Source organism: Loxodonta africana, chromosome 21 (genome assembly GCF_030014295.1).
Source record: "Loxodonta africana isolate mLoxAfr1 chromosome 21, mLoxAfr1.hap2, whole genome shotgun sequence".
NCBI classification, from domain to species: Eukaryota; Metazoa; Chordata; class Mammalia; order Proboscidea; family Elephantidae; genus Loxodonta; species Loxodonta africana.
In genome coordinates, this window is record NC_087362.1 from 12,851,139 (window position 1) to 12,874,488 (window position 23,350).

General features: G+C 36.2%; 1 protein-coding gene across 19 annotated transcripts in view; it reads right to left on the reverse strand.

The window, feature by feature from the left end:
- Nucleotides 1-3,834: 3,834 nt before the first annotated feature.
- CEP44 (centrosomal protein 44) overlaps nucleotides 3,835-23,350 on the reverse strand; it is a 32,765-nt gene continuing 13,249 nt past the window's right edge. For 16 of the 19 annotated variants that reach the window (XM_064273558.1, XM_064273559.1, XM_064273565.1 and 13 more), the window contains 9 exons: nucleotides 22,486-22,633; nucleotides 20,965-21,111; nucleotides 20,494-20,613; nucleotides 18,520-18,690; nucleotides 17,221-17,427; nucleotides 16,410-16,485; nucleotides 5,420-5,544; nucleotides 5,126-5,163; nucleotides 3,835-4,359 (listed from right to left, as the gene is read on the reverse strand). In XM_064273558.1, the coding sequence (XP_064129628.1) occupies nucleotides 4,317-4,359; nucleotides 5,126-5,163; nucleotides 5,420-5,544; nucleotides 16,410-16,485; nucleotides 17,221-17,427; nucleotides 18,520-18,690; nucleotides 20,494-20,613; nucleotides 20,965-21,111; nucleotides 22,486-22,633 (1,075 nt within the window). In that variant the 3' untranslated portion in view covers nucleotides 3,835-4,316. The remainder of the gene's footprint in view (nucleotides 4,360-5,125; nucleotides 5,164-5,419; nucleotides 5,545-16,409; nucleotides 16,486-17,220; nucleotides 17,428-18,519; nucleotides 18,691-20,493; nucleotides 20,614-20,964; nucleotides 21,112-22,485; nucleotides 22,634-23,350) is intronic. The other 3 variants (XM_023554991.2, XM_064273563.1, XM_064273566.1) reach the window with 3 other exon arrangements.

Consider the following 23,350-nt stretch of genomic DNA (forward strand, 5'->3'; position numbering starts at 1 on the left):
ATAAAAGGCTGGAATAGGATAAAGGATAGTATAAACTCATCGCTGTGAAGATGATTTCCACTCATTGTGACCCTATAGAACAGAGACCCGTGCCACCAGGGTTTCCAAGGCTGTACGGAAGCAGACGGCCACATCTTACTCCTGCAGAGCGCTTGTGGGTTGGAACTGCACCACCAGGGGTCTTAAAGGGCAGTGTATGATAGCGTAAAGAATAGGACTTAGGTTGTGGGGAGAGGCATTAGTAGTAGTAGGAGTTTTCTCCGGCTGAGTGGAATACTGTGTCATGTTCTTTATAGCAAAGGACACTTAAACAAAACCACCTGGATTAGGATTTAGAGAGGTAATGCTTCCTCATTCAAGTGGATGAAGGGGAAAATGAAAAGAGAAAAACCCAGGAATGGGTGTAAAAATAATCAATCCTGGCTCCATTCTCATTGATGGAGTTTGACATTTACAATTACCTGTAATTACTTCATAACTTATCTTTAAACTTTTTTTTCCAAGAAATTCTTTAGAGATACATTACTATAAAATCTCAGAGGTTTCAGAGACAGCAAGGTAACAACAAAAGTGGAAACACCGTCTGCTGAGGACCCAGAAAGAAAGTAACACCTTTGGGTAGATTCTACTGGTGAACCACAGAAGTGAAAAGTGGTGGTAGAGGGAGCTTGTTGGCCAATCCAGCCAAAAAATACATAAGGAGACAGGTATAGTGCAATTCAGGTGTATTGCCACAGGTATCTCCCAAGATTTAAACATCAAATACACTGAAGCGCTACACCCAGTGAAGGATCCTAGTGGCACAATGATTAAGCACTAGGCTGCTAACCAAAAGGTCAGGGGTTTGAACCCACCAGCTGCTCAGTGGGAGAAAGATGTGACAGTCTGCTTCCGTAAGCATTAAATCCTATGGGGCAGTTCTATCCTGTCCTATGGGGTCACTACGAGTTGGAATCAACTTGATGATACACACCACCACCCAATAATTTAACAAATTGATACATACACTTTAAGTACATATCAATTTAAGTGAACTGAAGGATTCATCTACAAATTAGGACTCATTCTAAAATATTCATTCTTCTCATCACTCTAATTTCCAGACTGTTCAGCTTTCCTGGGTAATTAATATTGTGATTCTCTCCTCCTCCTTTCTTTTTAATACCTATCAATAATATAAACTTCAAATAATTTGTGTATTTTGGATAATTATTAAGTCCTCTTTTATTAACTTAAATATGTTGAGTTGAATATTTTACATTAAAAGAAACAAATTAAAAGTTTTTATTAGTGACTTAGTGGACTTCTGAGAAAAAAGATAAACACACACACAAATATATATACCTATTCCTGCTAGTAAGCATAACTACGATTGTAAGGATGGCACAGGACCTGGCAGTGTTTCGCTCTGTTGTGCACAGGGTCGCTATGAGTCGGAACCAACTTGACGGCACCTAACAACAACAACATTCCTGCTATAGGAAACCCTGGTGGCATAGTGGTTAAAACTACAGCTGCTAACCAAAAGATCAGCAGTTCGAATCTACCAGATGCTCCCTGGAAACCCTATGGGGTAGTTCTACTGTCTTATAGGGTCGCTATGATTCGGAATCAACTTGATGGTTTGGTATGGGTTTTTATTCCTGCTATTCCTGCTACAAGTATTAAAAATAAACATAAATTATAATAAAATACATATTTTTAAGACTTTTCCAAATAAATTTGCATGTTTTCAGTGTTGTTCTGCTATCAGTACTTGTTTTCCTGTTGTCTTTACTCTTTGGGTAATATAAAAAACCTGCCATTTTCTCTAGAAACATTACTAAAGCTCAGTGACACAACAATTAAAGTTTTAATTTTTTAGTGTAGCTTTAAAGTTTCATACCACCTCCAACTCTTTAGCTTCAAAGAAAGGAGAGAGACAAACCTGGGGATTGTTAAAAAGCAAAATGAAAGCTATAATGTTATTTGAGCTCAAAAGTCTTGTAGTTTGTAAAATTGACAAGGCTCTTTTACTTCTTAATGCATCCCCAAGTGCCTGTCAACGATATAAAGCTGTATGTAATAAATAGCATTAAACAGTTCCAAAGTCTTTTTCTTTTTAGGGAACATTTTATATATTAAAACATTTCATTAAAAATGATAGAGTAAACCAGACAACACAACAGAATTTTTTTTAATAGTCCTTAGCTTTGCCTAGAATGTTTTATATAGTTGACATCACTTCTTTTTAGCCTTGTTGGATTAGTATTTTAAGGTTAAGCTTTTATCCAACGGTGTTCCTATATGATTTCTATCAAGACTTATACAGCGTATAATACAAATAGGGCCACATAAGCTGCTGATGCCTTTGTTAGTCATATGATAAACACTTTTTCATCCAGTTTATAAGAGAATTAAGGTGATGCAGCTAGTGAAAATTGCAGTTAACTAAGGATTTATTATATAATTCCAGATACTCTATCCATGAAACCTCTGCCTCACATTCTCAGGACCTTCAAGTTAATCAAGAAGGGCTAGTTTATGGTTATAAATCATTTACCACATTGTGTAAGAGATAAAATAATTTTTTCTACTATTTACAAAAGATAATAATAAATGATTTGGCTAGCCCTTCAATAACTTCAACAAAATCAAAATTTGCTTTATCTTTCCAAAGTTTATGTTGTCAAAACAGTGAGAATCTTTGTAAGTGTAAATGTAAGATGTTATTATGAGCTGTTTTTATTTAGTTCCTGGTTGTTAGATAAAAGATTGTTTTTAGAAAAGTTTAAGAAAATCTGGACTCCAAATTTCCTGATAACATATATAAGATATATTTTACTATATTTTCAATAAAATCTACATTTTGCACACTAAATATAAATTAGATTAGCAATATTCAAAATTCTTATTGTGTGTATATGCACATTATATAAAGGAAAAGAAAAGGAGACTTACTTTTTCTTTTTTCTCCCACTACAAAGCTTCAAAACTTTTTTAAAATCAGAATTGAATTTTTCAAAATGAAAACTATGTTCCTGTGTTTTACGGGAAAGCACTTGTTTTAATAAAAGGTAAAATGCTGGCGTGTGAACCACAAGGTGGTGCTATAATTCCATGCTGGTACTGACATCTTAGACATTAACTGATGATTTTTCTAACTGTAATCTCTCGATTTATATAAATGTACCTCTTTTGCAAACGAAAAGATAATGCTGACAAGATTCACTCACTCTAGAAATATTTACTGAAATTCTACAAAATTCAAGGTTGTATGCTTCTATATGCTAACTTTCCAAAAGTTCAGAATTTAAAAGTCACACTTACCCAACTATACACATGTATGTATAATCATAAATATAATATAAACAGATGAATAAATAAAATGTAATCAGATGATCTGTATCAGAATTTTAAAAACCTCTTCTTTTTCCTTCCAAGTAGTGGAATAATTTTTCTTGATGATTACCCAACATGTCAACATTATTATTTTTTATTTATAAAATTAAAAAGATAATTTATCCAGTAATTTTTTTTAATGTTTTGTCTTTTGATTTAAATTCATGTAAGACTTTCATAAGCATCTCTTTTCTCCCCCACCAAAATTTAAAACTTCCCATCATTAAAAAAAAAAAAATCTTCCTGTGTATCTAGTAATACTGGACGGCAACCATCTGTGTCTGTGCTGCTGGTCTTAAAACGTGTCACAGAATAGAGCACTAAAATACTCAACACGTTTCTCACTGTGAACTTTCAGACGTACTTCCCAACACAAAAGGAGAATCACACCCTTACTTTCTCAGTGTTAACTGAAAATGTGTTGCTCCTTGTTGACAAAGCATGAAATAACTGTGTTTTTGTTTTATTTAATTTTCAATGAGCATATTTAACTTTTCATTACAATGCATTCAAAAGTACAGATGGCAAGATGGTATGTATGAGAGCCTCCTGGGTACAATATGCAAGTCCCAGTTGGAGTATTTCCAACAGGATGTAAACCATGGTCCTCAAGTCTGTACTTTAAAAAACATATTACTTAGCACACTGCCAACAAATGTCAACACAAAAATACAGTGCTGTAATGACTTCACTCTGTAAAAGAAATGTACTGGAACAGAAGTTTTTCCTAAGAAAAGTAAAATACAGTAAAGTAGTATAGTCATAAAAAAAAAAATTATTTATTCATTATTGAATGACAAAACTCATGAACCAGATGGAATTCAAATTCTTAATCAAAATGTTGCAGTATATTAAAATTGTAGATATAATTCTTAAAATACATAACATGTACAACAGTCAACGTCCTAGAGAAGGTCCTGCAGATAATTCTCCATTTAGTTAGCTGGACATTTCAATAACTCCGCAGTTTCTTCAAACCTGAAATATAGTAAAAACTCATGTTAAGTAAAAAGAAATTCATAATTAAACATTTGAGTTAAGTTCCTGAAATTATGCTTTTGAGCCTAAAACAAATTTGAATATTGTTCTTACTTACAGGTATAGTTATTACTAATAAACTAAATATACCATGGGCCAAGGGGGAAAACAACTAGAGTCAATTATGAGCCTTTAGTTTTTAAAGCATAAATTATTTCAGTACTTTTAAAATTTCAAAAGAATATTAGTTTTTTTAAGTACTATGCTGCATAATAACCTGACACAATTTTCGTTTTGTATTTCTTTTGAATTGCTCCTTAAAAAAATCATATGTAACTTCATATTTGTATTAGATAGGAGTAGCATTTTTAGTATTACCAGTAACTTGCCGAAAAAGACTAGCAATACATCAATGATATTTAAAATTTCTAAGTATATATTACTAATATTTTGATAAATAAGTTATGAAAGATAGATAATACTCTTGGATTATCAACCAAAAAAAAAAAAACCTCTGCACTCTTTAATCCCCAGTTAATTGCATTAACAATGTTTTACATCACTTGTTAGAAAGCAAAACAGTGACTCATCTCACAAACACAAAACTGTAGGTGGATTTATTATCCACTGGGGTCATGAGGGAAATTCCACACCTGATTGAGAGGCCTTTGAGGTTTGAAACACATATGCACATGCTATATTTACTGCAATCCAATACAACTCCCTATGGAGAAATAAATTTCTGTTGCCCCTTTCTGTTACTTACATTTTTTTCATCCTTTCCATTTTCTGGATTGTTGTTTCCTTTAATTTAAAAAGCAACAAATTTAGGCGATTTCTCAAAGTCAACCATTATCAAAGATGGACCCTGAACACATAAAACACAGTCTAAAACATTACAGTAAGTACTGTTTGCTCATCAGAAAGCATTTTTATGAGAGATTAAGATGTACAGTTTCACTATTTTTCTTGCCAGTAGTATATACAACTAAAACTAATACTTGCTTGTTCTCCTGACCTTAGAAAGGAAACTATCTAAGCACTTGCCAGCTTTCCTTACCTCTGAATTACCTTTCAGATCGCAGTTATTGATAGTCAGGGTTCTGGGAGTTGAATCTGATGATGATGTACTGTACCCAGAGGACAGGGGAAGGCTTGCTGGCCTCTCCTCTGTGCTTTTCCTACCTGTGGAGAAAATAACTTTTACCTTTTCCCTTCATGATGCAGTCAAATATTTTAAAATTTTATTTATACATGGAAGAAAAATGTACTATTTTAGTATACAATAGCTACTGGTAGAGATTCAAGATGAGTTTTTAATATTCTTTTAAGATGCTGGCCTGGATGTTAAAAATTGGCCAATAAAAATGACTGAAGGCAATTATTATTTTTATCATGACAGCAATCAGTTTGAAAAAAGAGATAAGTTAACAATAATATGCTTATTTTAAAAATAAGTTACTGGTGCATGTATATTGTTTTCTTAAAGTGGTGGCATTTATATTAAACACTGAATATCAAAAAATCTGTCAAGATGTTTTTATCCAGCAATGCCTAAGCATTTCACAACTTTTTCAAGACTGTTCTGTGTCAGTTGGCAATTTTTCCTAAAACTGACTATGGAAACTTCTTATAAATCAAGAAACATTTAATATTCTGAGTTGATACATATGTAAAAAATCATGCCTAGAATTTAGGATTCAGTTTTCTACTTCCAAAGAATTGAGCAGCTTTCCATTTCTACCATCCTGATTTTACACATTCAGCGAAATGATGGCATATCTTCCTCTACAGCTAAATTACAAAACACAACACTTCACTTCAAAACCTAGTAACATCACTAGCTATTCATATATCTATAATGATTCTAAAGCTTCAAATTCTGTCACATTCACCATCAGACAACTCTACTGTATCATGTAATTAAGAGTCTTGCAAAAAGTACACAGAGTAGTTGATCAATTATACTTATTACAAAGGAACTGTAAAGAGTAGCATTTAACGTCAAAACATTGCTTTTAAACTCAGGTTTTCAAATACGTATTCTACTTTGACAATTTCCTACTGAGAAACTGGTAATAACTGGCTAAAAACAGTGTTCTCTTTCCTAAATTGCTGAATATCTCCTTTGTAGATACTCAACATTGTGAAAGATTTTTGCTACTAAACTATATGATCTTACATTATTTCAGAACAAAAACATGTGACTTCGGAAAATAACAAACTCAGCATTCTCATCTGTCAAATAGGGGTGGAGGTGTTGTTCTTAGGTGCTGTTGAGTCACTTTTGACTCATAGCTGCCCATGTGACAGAGCAGAACTGCCCCATAGGGTACTCTTGGCTATAAACTTTACAGAAGCAGAATGCCAGCTCTTCTTCCCACAGAACCACTGAGGGCTTAAGTGTTGTGTCACCAGGGCTCCTTCTAAAATTAAAGTGGTGAAGTAATGCTCTCTGCATTCAAGTGAAATCAAACTCTGGCTCCAAGTAGCATGCATATGTAATGCTTTATAAATTTGACTCTTAATTTATGCAGTTCAGATTATAAGACATTCACCTTATTCGTCATCTATACTCCATTTCGGTAATGCCCTATCTGCTCATCGCTCTAAGTCCCAGCAGAGTGGCTGATTTATATGTTTACACAAGTGGGTTAAAAGCATGTCCTACAATAACATAAGAATATATTAAGAGGGGTGGTCCAAGATGACAGCATAGTCAGATGCCTCATAACATCCCTCTTATAACAAAGACCCAAGAAAACAAGTGAATTGGATATAAATGACAACTTTAGAACCCTAAGTATCAAAGGCAAAGCTGAAGAATGGGACCAAGTGCCAAGTGGAAGGAGAGACTGTATAAAAACAGTGGACACAGAGGATTATAGACTGCTCGCACCATAACAGCTGAAACTACGTGGCCCTATTGAGACAAGGCAGGCAGCGTTCCCAGCCGAAGCCTCCATAACCTGGTGCAGCCAAGCAGGAGAAACTCTGTACCCACATCCAGGGCCAGGCAGCAGTGCTCCCTACCCTGCCAAAGTTAAGCATACTCACCTCACCCACTACGCCTCCTCCAGCCGCCCCCCATGCTGAAGGCCCATGAATCTGCAGTGCCCCCCTAACCCCCTAATCCATCCCCAACCCCATGCCACCGTGGTCCAGCGACACCCACCACCACCCTGCCCCCTGAGCTAGGGGCCCATGGACCAGTGATGCCTGCCCCTTCACTCAGCCACTCACATTGGAAACCTGTGGACTAATGGCACCCACCTCTCCACTCAGCCACTGATGCTGGGGACCTGTGGAATGGCAGTGCCCAATTCTCCATCCAGCCACCCATGCCAAGAGCACAGGAAATTAAGTGGAACAAACTACAAAAAAATGAAAGCAGTAAACTCATATCTACAGTTAATTATACTGAATGTAATTGGCTTAAATGCACCAGCAAAGAGACGGACAGTGGCAGAATGGATTAAAAAAAAAAAAAAAGGATCCATCTATAACACTGTCTACAAGAGATACACTTCAGACACTAAGACATAAATAAACTAAAACTCAAAGGATGGACAAAACATATCAAACAAACAATAACCAAAAAAAGCAGGAGTGCCAATATTAATCTCTGATAAAATACACTTTAAGGCAAAATCTACAATAGAAGGTAAGAAAGGACATTATATAATGATTAAAGGGTGAATCCACCAAGAGAACATAACCATAATAAATATACACCCATCCAGCGACAAATCTCCAAATAAACTCTAACAGCACTGAAAAGAAAAATAGACGGTTCCACAATAACAGTAGGAAACTTAATGCACCATTTTTCGGTGAAGGACAGAATGACTAGAAATAAACTTCACTAAGATAAAGGAGATCTACATGGCACAATCAACCAACTTGACCTCACAGACACATAGAGAACACGCCAATCAACAGCAGCAACCACTCCACATGGATCATTCTCCAGAATAGACCATGTTACAGGCCACGAAGCCAGCTTCAATAAAATCCAAAACATTGAAATAATACAAAGCATTTTCTCTGATCACAACACTGTAAAACCAGAAATCATTAACAGGAAGAGAAAGGGCGGGGCGGGGGGGGAATCAAACACATGGAAACTGAATGACACCTTGCTTAAAAACCACTGGATAACAGAAGAAATAAAAAATGAAATTTAAAAAAATCCTAGAATCAAATGAGAAGGAAAACTCAACATACCAAAACCTCTGGGACACAACAAAAGCAGTGCTCAGACCCAATTTACAGCAATAAACACACACACCAAAAAAGGGACAAAATCAAAACATTAACCCTACAACTCAAACAAACAGAAAGAGAGCAGCAAAAGAAGCCCACAGCCACGAGAAGAAATGAAATAATAAAGATTAGAACAGAAATAAATGGAACAGAAAAACAACAGAAAGAATCAACGAGAAGTTGGTTCTTAGAAAGGATCAATAAAATCGACAAACCACTGTCTAAATTAACAAAAGAAAAGCAGAAGAAGAAGCAAATAACCCAAATAAGAAATAAGATGGGTGACATCACAACAGAACCAACTGAAATAAAAAGGATTATAACAGAACATTATGAAAAACTACTCCAACAAATCTGAAAACCTAGAGGAAATGGGTATTTTTCTAGAAATATAATATCTACCTAAACTAACACAAACTGAGGTATAAAAACTGAATAGGCCCATAACAAAAGAAAAGATTGAAGAGTAATTAAAAAAAACTCCAAACAAAAAAAAAGAAAGAGATCTCGCACAAATAGCTTCACTGGAGAATTCTACCAAATATTCAGAGAAGAGCTCATACCAGCACTAGTCAAGCTATTTCAGAGCGCAGAAAAGGAATACTCCCGAATTCATTCTATGAAACCAACATTACCCTGATACCAAAGCCAGGCAAAAACACGACACCCACACACAAAAATTATAGACCAATATTGTTGCTGTTAGGTGCCGTTGAGTCGATTCTGACTCACAGCAACCCTATAGGACAGAGTAGAAATGCCCCACAGGGTTCCTAAGGAGTGGCTGGTGGATTTGAACTGCCCACCTTTTGGTTAGCAGCCAAGCTCTTAACCACTGCACCATGAATACAGACGCCGAAATTCTCAACAAAATTCTAGCCAATAGAGTTCAACAGAATATCAAAAAAAAAAAAAAATCATGACCAAGTGGGGTTCATATCAGTATGCAAGGATGGTTCAACATTAGAAAATCAAGGTAGTCCACCACATAAACAAAAGAATCACATGACCATCTCAAACTATGCAGAAGAGGCTTTGATAAAGTCCAAAACCGATTCCTTATTAAAAAACTCAGCAAAATAAGAATACAAAGGAAATTCCTCAACATAAAAAAGGGCATTTACACAAAAACAACTGCCAACACCATTCTAAACAGAGGACTGAAAGCATTCCCATGGAGAATGCAAACCAGACAAGGATGCCCTTTATCACCACTCTTATTCAAAACTGTACTGAAAGTCCTAGCTAGAGCAATAAGGCAAGAAAAGGAAATAAAGGACAATCAAATTGGTAAGGAAGAAGTAAAACTATCCCTATTTGCAGATGATATGATCAAATACATAGAAAACCCCAAAGATTTCAAAAGAAAGCTACTGGAACTAATAGGATTCGGCAAAGGAGCAGGATACAAGACCAACATATAAAAATCAGTTGGATTCCTCTACACTAACAAAAAGAACATTGAAAAAGAAATCAGGAAAACAATACCACTTACGATGGCCCCCCAAAAGATAAAATACTTAGGAATAAATCCAACCAGGGTTGTAAAAGACCTATATAAAGAAAACTACAAAACATTACTGCAAGAAACCAAAAGAGATCTACATAAATGGCAAAATACTCCATGCTCACAGATAGGAAGAATTAACATCATGAAAAAGTCAGTACTACCCAAACTGATCCGTAGATATAATGCAATCTTGATCCAAATTCCAACAGCATTCTTTAATGAGATGGAAAAATTAAAGACCAACTTTATACAGAAAGGAAAGTGGCCCCAGACAAATATAGCATTATTGAAGAAGAAGAACGAAGAGGCCTCCTACTATCTGACCTCAGAACTTACCATTCAGTCATAGTAGTCAAAACAGCTTGGTGCTTGTACAATGACACATAACCAATGGAACAGAATTGAGAATCCAGATGTAAACCCATCCATCTATATACAGCTGATCTTCAACAAAGAGCGAAAGTCCATTAAATGAGGAAGAGACAGTCTAATAAACGGTGTTGGCAAAACTGGACGTTTATCTGTAGAAAAATGAAACAGGACTCATACCTCATACCATACACAAAAACTAACTCAAAATGGATCAAGACCTAAGTATAAAACCTAAAACTATGAAGATTGTGGAAGAAAAAATAGAGACAATACTATGAGCCCTAATATACAGCATAAACAGAATACCAAACATGAAACTAAAAAAGCACAAAAAAGCAGAAGATGAACTAGAAATGGGAGCTCCTAAAATTTAAATACTTATGCTCATCAAAAGGCTCCAAAAGAGTAAAACGAGAACCTAGACTGGGAACAAAAATTCAGGCCACGTCACATCAGACAAGTCTAATCTTTAAAATATATAGAAAACTTCGATATCTCAACAACAGAAAGACAAACAATCCAATTAAAAAACAGGCAAAGGATATGAACAGACATTCCATGAAAGAACACATTCAAATTGTTAACAAACACATGAAGAAATGCTCACATTCATTAGCCACTAGAGAAATGCAAATCAAAACTACAATGAGATACCACCTCTCTTAGTCATCTAGTGCTGCTGTAACAGAAATACCATAAGTGGATGGCTTTAACAAAGAGAAATTTATTCTCTCACAGTCTACACTGGATCAAGGATATGACCTTAGTAAGGGTGTTATAATCCCTACCCTAATCCTCTTAAACATAAAATTATCATCACAAAATGGGGGACAACCACAAAATACTGGGAAACATGGCCTAACCAAGTTGACATGTATTTTGGGGGGACACAATTCAATCCATGACACCATCTCACCCGACATTACTAGCACTAATCAAAAATAAATAAATAAATGACAAATGTTGGCAAGGTTGTAGGGAGATTGGAACTTTGATACAATGCTGGAAGGAATGTAAAATGGTTCATCCACTATGGAAAACTGTATGGTGCTTCCTTAAAAAGCTAGAAATAGAAATACCATATAATTCAGCAATTCCATTCCTAGACACATACCGTAAAGAAATAAGAGCTTTGACACAAATAGACACAGGCACCCCCATGTTCATTGCAGCATTATTCATAATAACAAAAAGATGGAAACAACTTAAGTGGCCATCAACAGATGAATGGATAAACAAATCGTGGCACATACATACAATGGAATGCTATGCAACCATAAAGAATAACAATGAATCCACTAAGCATTTCACAACATAGATGAATTTGGAGGACATTATGCTGAGGGAAATAAGTCAACCACAATAGGACAAACACTGTATGAAACCACTCTTTTTTTAAAAAAACAAGAAAATGTTTACACACAGAAAAAAAAATTCTTTGATGGTTATCAGGAATGGGAGGAAAAGAGAAGGAAAATCAATAACTAGATAGAAGATATGTATTATCACCGATGAAAAAAAAACACAACAAACCAAACCCACTGCCATCAAGTTGATTCTAACTCACAGTGACCCCATAGGGTTGCCAAGGAACACCTAGTAGATTTGAACTGCCAACCTTTTGGTTAGCAGCCAAAAGCTTAACCATTGTGCCATCAAAGGACCATAGACTCGGGGGACAGCTACATCAATTGGCACAACATAGTTCATAAAGACAATGTTCTGCATCCTACTTTGGTGAGTAGCATCTGAGATCTTAAAAGCTTGGGATGAGCAATCTATGATACAACTATTGGTCTCTTCCCATCCAGAGTAAAGGAGAGTGAAGAAAATGAAAGGCTTAAGCGAACAATTAGGCCAAAGGACTAGTGGGCCACATGAGCCACAGCCTACACAACCTGAGACAGAAGAACTAGATGGTGCCCGGCTGCCACTACTGTCTGCTCTGACTGGGATCACAACAGAGGGTCCTGGACTGAGCAGGAGAAAAATGTAGCACAAAAAATCAAATTCACAAAACCGGGGGAATCCCAAGACTATGGCCTAAGACACCCTTCTGACTTGGAACCGACATCATTCTCAGTGACCACTTTTCAGCCAAACAATAGACAGGCCCATAAAATAAGCAGTAACACCTGAGAGGAATGTGCTCCTCCGAACAATCAATTATACAAGATCAAAACGACAACATTTGCCCAACAGCAAAGATGAGAATGCAGGAAGGGGTATAAGAACCGGACAAAAGGAAATGGGAAACCCAGGGCAGAAACAGGGAAAGTGCTGACACATTGTGGGGAATGCAAAGAATGTCATGGAACACTTTATCTACGAACTACCAAATGGGAAACTAATATTCCCTGTAAACTTTTACCTAAAGCACAATTATAAAAAAAAAAAAAGGAATATATTAGGCTTGAAACATGCAAAAGTAAGCCTGAAAAAGGCAATGTTATGCAAATAATAAGCATTCAACATTCTTTCAGTGTATAAAAATTTGAACTCAACCATAGGCAGGTAGTGAAGACACAGTGAAATACAGATGTACTTGACAAATAAGTCCACAAAATAAAGCTCTTGCTCTCCAGGATCTTAGAGTCTAGTTTCTATTTGTGGAATAAATGAATAATAAATGGGGGGGAAAAGTCAACCTTTTACCAAATTCGAGTTTTGCTGTCTACATTAAATTTAGTGCCTGAAACACTGGTTGTATCTTATAACCTAATCACCGAAATTGTTCTCCGTACAATGAAATCAGCATGTGCACTAAATCTGCAGTGGCTGAGAGAATACTTCAGAGCCAAGTTGCCTGGATTCCAACCTGCTCCACCATTCAACAGCTGTGTGGCCTTTGTCATAGTTACTCTTTGTACTTCAGTTTCCTCATTTGTAAAGTACGGATATACTTATCTTGCAGGGTTGCTATGAGAATTAATCGGTTAATACAGCATTTAGAAAAGTGCTAGGCATACAGTTAGTACTATAATGTACTGTCGTTACTGTTATCATTAAATTGTTACATACATTAGGGCTGAAAGATTTAATGATGCTAAACATCTAGAGATTTAAAACTTTAATTAGTTCTCAACTGGACAAATATGATTTAAGCACAGATACAAGGCAGAATTCATTCAGAGCTTTGTTTATAAAAAAAATACAAGATTCATAAAGTATGCATACCAATGTTCACTGCAGCATCGTTCACAATAGCAAAAAGATGGAAACAACTTAGGTGCCCATCAAGAGACAAATGGCTAAACAAATTATGGTGCATACACACAATGGAATACTGTGCAATGATAAAGAATAATGATGAATCCGCGAAACATCTCATGACATGGATGAATCTCGAGGGCATTATGCTGAGTGAAATCAGTCACGAAAGGACAAATATTGTATGAGAACACTATTATAAGAACTCAAGAAAAAGTTTAAACACAGAAAAAAGCATTCTTTGATAGTTACACGGGTGGGGAGGGAGAAGGAAGAAAATTCACTAACTAGACAGTATACAAGGATCAACTTCAGTGAAGAGAAGGACACAATACAGGGGAAGTCAATACAACTGGACCAAAGCAAAAGCTATGCAGTTTCCTGGACACATCCAAATACTTTGAAGGACAGAGTAGCTGGGGCCTGGGGACCACGGTTTGGGGGGCATCTAAGTCATGTGGCCTAATAAATTTATCAAGAAAATGTTCTGCATCTCACTTTGATGAGTGGCATCTGGGTTCTTAAAACCTTGCAAGCGGCCATCTAAGATGCATCAATTGGTCCCATCCCACCTGGAGCAAAGGAGAGTGAAGAAAACCAAAGATACAAGGAAAACATTAGCCCAAGAGACTAAAAGACCACATAAACCAGAGACTCCATCAACCTAAGACCAGAAGAACAAGATGGTGCCCAGCTACCACCAGTGACTGCCCTGACAGGGAACACAACAGAGAGTCCTGAACAGAGCAGGGGAAAAGTGTGGAGCAGAACTCAAATTCACATAAAAAGACCAGACTTACTAGTCTGACAGAGACTGGAGGAACCCCCAAAACTATGGCTCCCCGAATGCTCTGTTAACCCAGAACTGAAACCATGCAGACAAAGATTAGTCAGGACTATAGAACAAAAAATAACATATGTGAGGAATGGGCTTCTTAGTTCAATCAGGTACTCAAGACCAAATGGGTGGCTCCTGTCCAGAGGCAGAATGAGAAAGCAGGAACGGACGAAACTGGATGAATGAACAGAGGAAATCTGGGGTGGAAAGGGGAGATGTCCTGTCACATTGTCGGGATTGCAACTAATGTCACAAAACAATATGTGTATTAATTTTTGTATGAGAAATTAACTTGAGCTGTGAACTTTCACCTAAAGAACACACACAAAAAAGAACTAACCACAGCCCCAGTTCTCCTTAGGCCACTCACAGTTCGACTCACCTTCCTCAGAAAGAGAAACAGAGACAAAGACAGAGATAGGGGAGTCACAGAGACCCTGTGAATTGGTTCCATCTCAGAGGACATACCCACCCAAAGACACTCAAAGACAAACCACAGTAGAGTATTGCATAAAATGAAAAAACCAGCTGCCATCAAGTCAATTTCAGGGGCAACCCCTTGGGTGTCAAAATAGAACCGTAGGGTTTTCAATGGCTGATTTACTGTTGGATGGTTATAGCTCGGTTAACTGTTGATCCAGTCTTTCGTGAACAATCCCTGGGCTAACCGTGCCTTTGTCCTTGAAGCTTTGAGAGGTTAACACGTATAACTCCTCTCACTGCACCACTTCCTTATTCCCATTCATCCAACCACCACTTTTACTAGCACATGAGAATTTTCAGTTTCCCACCTGGTCTATAAGCCTTTGCCTTCAACCTCTGGCCTTAAGATAACCAGCTGGGTCTGTCTTGGTCCCTCTTCTCCCCTTTCTTCTAGTACAGGGCAACAGCAGAAAACACCCCAAGACAAGAAGAGCCCATGTGCCTGGCTCCCAGAAGCATGTAACCCAGACAGGGAGAAGTCTGCTTAGGCTTCTGGACTAGACGAGTGATAAAACCATAGCAAACAAATCACCCCTCAGGGCAAAAAGGTCTGAAACTTAGAAGGAAGAGAAGATGAAAGCTTCAGGTCTCTCTGTAAATTATATATTATCCATGCCTAGAATTTTTTTTTTTTTTAGAATACCCAGAGGGGTCATGAATTTAGAGATTTCAACACAACAGCAACAACAAAAAGCCAGTATCTGATACCTTATGTTCCTAAAACTCATTTCATCTCTGGGAATGAACACTTAAAAAAAAAAATTTTTTTTTTTTTAATAGGGAGGGGAAAAAAAAAAAAAAACAGTGAATAAATTATTTAAGAGAGGAAAAAAAAAAAAAAGCTGCCACTGAAAAACAGACCAGAAATTCTTATCCTTGTTGCTCAGTCACACTGAAAAGGTCCATACCCTAGTGAAGTCAAGTGATACGGAGAAGTCCGGCCTAATTTCAGATTTGCTCACTTTATCATGATCAATGAATTGTTTAAATGTAAGGGGTTTATAAGACTTTATAGTTTAGTGACGAATGTGTTTTCTTCTCTTTCTTCTAATATTTATATTGGAAAAAGTTACTACTTAAGTTTAAATTAGAAATTTTGGAGGTTTATTTGTATTACGGTAGACCATTGAGCGATTAAAAGAGTAGAACATCTCTAAAAGTTCCTAACTTATTCAACCACTCTATGTGAGCTGGCTTCTTAAGCTTTCCTTGGCTTCAGTAGTCTGTAGGTTCATGTCTTCTTTGTTCCTTGGAGTTTTGCAATTTCCCCAAAAAGTCAGGATGGAGAATATTAAAATTACTACATAGCCATAAAAGTCATTTCTCTGCAAACTCCTTATACCACCAGTACCAACACTGTTAAGAACTTACCACAACTCAGATGATCCATGTGCCTACTAGAAGCAGAGTCCTCACTCATTTCATTCAACTCTATATATTCATCATTCTGGAATGATATAGTTTATTAATATTTAGAATAAAATAAGAAAAATATCATTTAATATTATTACTGCCAAGCATAAAGTATAAAGATGGCATAACGTTTAATTAATTTATTTATTAAACAATACATAAATATTCCTATGTACAAGAAACAATCTTTTAAATGTGAAATCAGATAGTAAGTTTTTCTTTTAATCTACTTTGTTTTCTAGAAAGGAAACGTAAACCAGATGTTGCGATCCTGAGTAAATAAAGAAATTTGACAACGCAACAGCAAATTCAGTAACTGTTTCTATGTAATTCACAATATAACTGAGGCAAGTGAGAAGAGGAGATAAGAGTTATAATCTTAATTTTTCCTCTCCTGCCAATATTTGTCTTCCCTTACCCTGTAAAACATACCATTTGTACTAATAAAGGATATAAAATAATAATAGTTTCGAGATTTTCATACAGAAAGTCAAACATTGTCTTATAACATTTTAAGTACTTTCAAGTAGTATTAACAGCTCTAAATGCTCAATTTACAGGTGTGGCAGGTTGTCTTCCTTCATAAAGTAAAAACAACAGCCACATCAACAACAAAACAGGCTGTAGGTAAGCAGGACGTTACTTTAACGAAACTCTCCCATTCCTGAATGTTCTTTTATTTAGCACTTCCAAAAGAATATACACATAACAATGAATAAAGGAAATACTTTATTGTATCTAAGATATTCTATAACTGTCAGGAAAATACCTTTTTAGACAAAAGCATTTCTGTTTCAAGAAGAGTGACACGACTTAGAAGATTGGTCCAGGCCTTTTCATTTACTGTCACTTTTCCTTTCATTTTTTCTTCTAAACACTCTATCCTACTCTCTAGCCCACTAAGCTGCTTCAGCTTTTCTTGACATTCAGCAAGCACAGTCTGTAGTCCAGCAATCTCAGAATCGAGTTTCACATCCTACAATGATCAGAAGGGTTAAAGACAATAACACACAAACTGAAATCCTTAAAACCCAGGGATTCCCATTGCCGTCGTGTTATTTCAATAGTGAAAAGAGGCAGTACTGTACGGAAGCTGGGGGTGCTGCCTCTGGAGGCAGACTGCTGGCTGCGTAAACCAGCTCATCTAAGCTCTGGGCCTTCATGCACTCCTTCTGAGGAGTGAGTGAGTTAATCTGCAAACGCCCTTGGAACAACAGCAGGTGGTACGATAAAACTGGCACTAGCTGCCTTCTTGTGATGACACCTAGCACAAAGCTAAAAGGAAATGACCAAAAAATGCACTGAGATTTCTCATTTGGCCTTCTCACAGGAAATAAGCCCAATGGCCATGCAGTAGTTTTGATAAATGCCGACTGTATAAAGAGATATAGAGAAGTCAGACATAGGAGAAAGACAGAAGCAGCAGGTGTAAGAGAAGCACTAGAGAGTAAACACTATAACGGGGTCTGTAACAATAAAGATTAATAGAAACAGTATTTTAAAAGAGACAGAAAAGAAGGACCCAAAAAGGAAAAAAAAAAAAGCAGCGGTGTGCATATTTTTCCATTTATTAATATACGGAACGTTGAAGCCCTGGTGGCGTACTGGTTAAGAGCTACAGCTGCTAACCAAAAGGTCAGCAGTTCAAATCCTCCAGCTACTCCTTAGAAATCCTATGAGGCAGTTCTACTCCGTCCTATAGAATCGCTATGGGTTGAAATCGACTCTACGGCAACAGCTCTGCCAATCTTTTGGTTAGCAATCGAGTTCTTAACCACTGTGCCAGGTACTATTTCCTACTAGACTAAATTCCTTGAAGGCAAGCATCATGTCCTACTCGCCTTTGCATTACCCACAGCACCTAGCCCGGTATTGTAACCTAAGAGGCAAAGAATCTCTGTTGAATTATACTCAAGAAGATTCACAGATTGTGAAGTAACAGAAACATAAGTAATATGTCAGGATAAATAATTGAGAGAGCTAGAAATATTCCAAAGTTTAGATACTAAAATAATCACATCAAAGTAAGAAATACTGGCCATCTGTTAAAGAAGTCCAAAATTCTTACTTGTTGCTCGGACTTGATTTCAGGGGCCTTCATTTCAGGTATCTTTATTTCAGGAGGCTTTATGTCAGACACATCAAAGGCTTCGTTGGCATCTGTCACGGTACTTAATGTACCTTCAGGAGTGTCAGCACTATCTTCGTTATACAGGTGACGAATCACCACAGCTTTTTTCTGCATGGAGAAAAATATGTAAGAGCTGCTTCAATGTTTTTTGCACACAATTATTTTAAACACACAAGTAGTAAATTCCATAAAAGAAACATCTGCCTTTTATGATTCACAAATGTTTAAATTAGCACATATGATATATATACATATTAATAGGTAAGTTATTAATACTATGTTTTACATGCAGTGATAAAATTATAATATAATTTTAAAAAGCATTCTTATAGTTTAGAAAAAATACTGAAATATTTATTCAATGATATGTGGGATTTGTTTCAAAATGTTCCCGTTTTGTGCCGGGCGGTAATATCACGGGAGGTGGTTAGAACAAAGAAGAAACACGATGAGCGACAAGCTGAGAAGCTGTTGAAACTGGGTGAGGGGTACTTTTGTGGTATCTGAAATTTTTCCATAATAAAAAAGTTAGGAAAAAAGCTTCTGAAATAATATCCACATAGAAATAACCAAGTCGCTCTTTAAGACCCATTTATTTTATTTTTTCTATTTAGAAAAAATACTTAACAATGACAAAGGGGAAGTCTTTACAATAAGGCATTAGGTCAAACTATGCATTTATGCAGGACTCCACTGCCTACTTCCCGTTCCACAAACAGCCCACATATGCACTATCAAAATATACGTGATACAGAAGTCATAGGCAGTATTCCACAGAAGGCACTGGGAAGGCAGACAATTTGCTTTAGTATTATCTCAACTTTTGCCTGTAAGCAAAGAAATATACTTACTGACTCAAACGTTTCTAAATCTGAGAACTTGTAATAGTTTTTCAAATTTTTGATAGTTCAAACATGACGTAACATTACATTTTGATAGGTAACAAAAAAATTCTTTGTTTTAAAATAAAAACCCAGTTTTAAAATAAAAACCCAGTTTTAAAATAATAAAGTATAATATCTTCAAATTTTGAATCTCCCTTTGTTAAGATAATAAAGATAACCCTCCAGCCCCAATATGAAATAAAGATTGAAAAGTACATTTAGTTATATCAACTCATAATTGTAAGAACGTAACTCATGTATTTTGAATTAAAGCAGAAATAATTCTCTATATTTTACTTCAGCCAGAAACTATTCACATTTTTTCTCTAATTACACACTGATTATTCATCTGGTCCCATCTTTCAGTTCCAGAAAGGGTTTACTCCAGATGGAAGGCAGCTGAAAGTCCATTTATGATTATAAAATAGTATTTTTGACTTCAGTCTCCTTTGGAGGTAGACAAACTGTATCTCTAAACGCACTGGATGCATTTGGCCACAGATGATCACAGCATATCTGTCTATCAGCATGAGAGAAAATACCTAAAACATTAATCCAAAACCAGATTACAGGTTTAGGCACTATCAGTTATCGCATAATTCATATTCCTGGTTATAGAAATATGAATGTATGTAAATGAATCATCATAACCTATTACCATTATTAACGGTAGGTTCTTCCTACGTTCCTACCTATTACGAAGACCAGATATGTCATTAACAGCAAATGTAAATGACCGCACAGCATAACCTTCCTAAGTCACTGTCGTTCTGAGAAATGAGGCAGAATTAGGAATTAGAAATACAAAGAGAAAGCCAGATCAATTTTACATCTCTACCCTCTTCTTATAACTTCAGGAACGTTCTCCAGAAAAATATATGGCCTACATCTTTAAAAAGTCTCTACACTCTAATGTCTGACTAGACTGTTCTGCCAGGTGCCAGTCAGCAATGTGAAGCTTGTATACTGGATTAATTGATAGATAACTCTTCCTCAAACTGCATGACACGTTTTCTTTTTCCCATACCTTTCCTGAAGTCATAAACCTTCCAGTGACATCAATGCCGACAGGTTCTGTAGCTGTTTTTTCACTATCCAAAGGCTCTGACTTACCAAAACTAATCTTCTTTCTCTGTTGTGATGGAGTCTAAAAAAAAAAAATGTATTAGAATAACAACTCTTGTGTGAAGACATGAGGGACATTAAATTCTACTACCATTTACATGCTCATGACTATCAAGTAATGAGACAATAATGACACTGTATGGCTTCTGAAAACTAAGAAGTGCTGAAAATGTATTATGTTTGAACTGTTATTTAAGGACTAGCAGCTCCAAGGCACAGATGTGTAAAAACAAGCCACTAGTGTTTAAAGCAAACATCAAGCTTTGTCAGGTTACCCAAATCTGTGAATTTTCTGTGTAGGGTACTGGTTTTATACATTAAAATAGTGGGCCACTTAGCTTAAGTTACTATTAAAATCTATTCACAGAATTACCTTCTCAAGACTACTCAACTCCTTGTGCTTTTTCATCACAAAATTCAAAATATCACAAATAATTTGTATTTTCCATTCCGCAAACCCACACTGAAGAAATTGCTTTTTTGTCAAAATTGGCTTGTAATTAAATTGATCACGAAGAAGCTGTAAAGAGGGAACAGACTGATGTAATAACTAGGTACAATTTCTTTCTAAAATCCAAAATGATAAACAGCCACCTGGCAAATGCCATCTTTGAAAGGAAAAGGAGCACTGAGCTATTAACTAAAGGATACTGAAGACGTTCACAGGGATGGTGTGAGCCACGACCAGGAAGAAGAGATAGCCGGGAAAAAAACAGGTAGCTAGGGGTCTACCAGAGAATAGATGGCTACCAAGAGACATGGAAAGTTATACAGTAAAACCTACAAAAGCCAGAACCTGTATGAGGCAGAAACCAGTCAGAAAAAGAAAACGAGCAATGGAAAAGCGTTAAGACTGCACCCTGTCGAAGGTGGAAAATGTGAGACCCAGAAATCCAAGGCAGTCCTGTCAAGTTCCAGCTCTCACAGGTTTCATTGCAGATCATCATTAAAAAGCCCAAATATCCTCATAGGTACTAGAAAAACTCCTTAACTCACTAATGAAGAAAGAATGCTATACCAGATATATCAGAAAACTATAATTCTATCTGTTGGTAATTCATCCACTATGTAATTTTTTAAGAAAAGTCAGTTGGCCTCTGAGTCTCAGCTCCTCATTTGTGAAATAAGAAAATGAGATTTAGACCCATAGTTTTTAAAATATACTCTGTGGAATCCTGGGATTTTTCGCAAGTACATCTTAGGCTTCCATGGGAGGTTTCCAGGGACTAGAGGCAAAGAAAGGGAAGATTAAGCAAAGACCCTACATATAAAAATTCCCATTTCATCCAGTGCAACTCTACTTTTTTTTTAAAAAAGATTGGATTTGATAAATGGGCTTTATCACTAAAAAAAAAAAAAAAAGTTTTAGAAAGCCATAGTACTTGAGCAAAAATTAATAAAAATACGATTCTTTTTTAATCAGTATGAGACTAAATGTATTCACCAAACGTGTAGACAAGTATAGATACTAGGGTAGAAACAATATAAGACAGGGACTCAGACCTCAAAGAAGATGCAAACTTTACATATAAGTAAGTTTTAATTACTTTTTACAAACAACTAAATTAACTCATAATCCTATGAACTGCAAATATTATTCAATAAAATCACACTTCTTTCTAATTTCTGCCAGTGTACCAAATTTTACTGATTTATTAAATTTGATACAAAAAGAGCAAATGATAGCCAATGACAAATGCTTATCAATTGCCACATTTATTAGACTATAAAACATTTACAAAGCAAACTTGAATTGCATCTTGATTTCAAAAGGGGCTACATTTAAATGAGATAAATATATACACAAATACTATGAAATGTGTGTGCTACATACACTTAATTTTCACAAGCCAACCAATAACTTCTAAAATAATTACATTTCATAAACTAATACCTTATAGACAGCATCTATAAAGCGCAAGTCATTCTTTGCTATGAGTTCTACGTTGGATTCCATCAGAAGTTCTGCTACATAAGGCGAATATGAAGTAAGAGAATAGCTGATGATTGGCAAACTGGCTGCTGTGTCTCCCTTTATCAAACTGTAAGGGGAAAAAAAGAAAAGATTTTAATGAGCATAATTCCACAAAGTTGGACAATCAGGTAAATATGAGAAATGTTGTCAATAATTTATAATGAAAACCATAACTATTAGCTGATGTGTAGGATTTTCTAGATTCCATCTCCTACTCTAAACTGGTCTATTATTAGATTACTGTAGAATATTTCTCATCAGCTCAAAAATTTACCCTAGTGGAAGGGTGGAGCCAACATGGCGCTACAGACAGAAGCACCACGCCATCCCTCTACAGCAAACCCCTGGAAAAATAAATAAAACAGGTACAAACGTCAATCCTAGAACCCTAAGTGTCAAATGACCAGACTTACTGGCCTGACACGGACTGGAGAAACTCCAAGAGTACGGCCTCTGGACACCCTTTTAACTCAGTGCTGAAGTCACTCCTGAGGTTCACCCTTCACCCGAAGATAAGACAGGCTCATAAAATAAAATGAGACTAAATGGGCACACCAACCCAAGGGCAAGGACAAGAAGGCAGGAGGGGACAGGAAAGCTGGTAATGGGGAAACCCAGGGCGTTGACCCATTCTAAGGTTGGCAACCAATGTCACAAAACAGTATGTGTGTTAATTGCTTAACGAGAAACTAATTTGCTCCGTAAACTGTGATCTAAAATAGAGTAAAAAAAATTTTTTTTTTACCTTAAGAACTAATACCACTGAACAATTTGTGTAGAAATT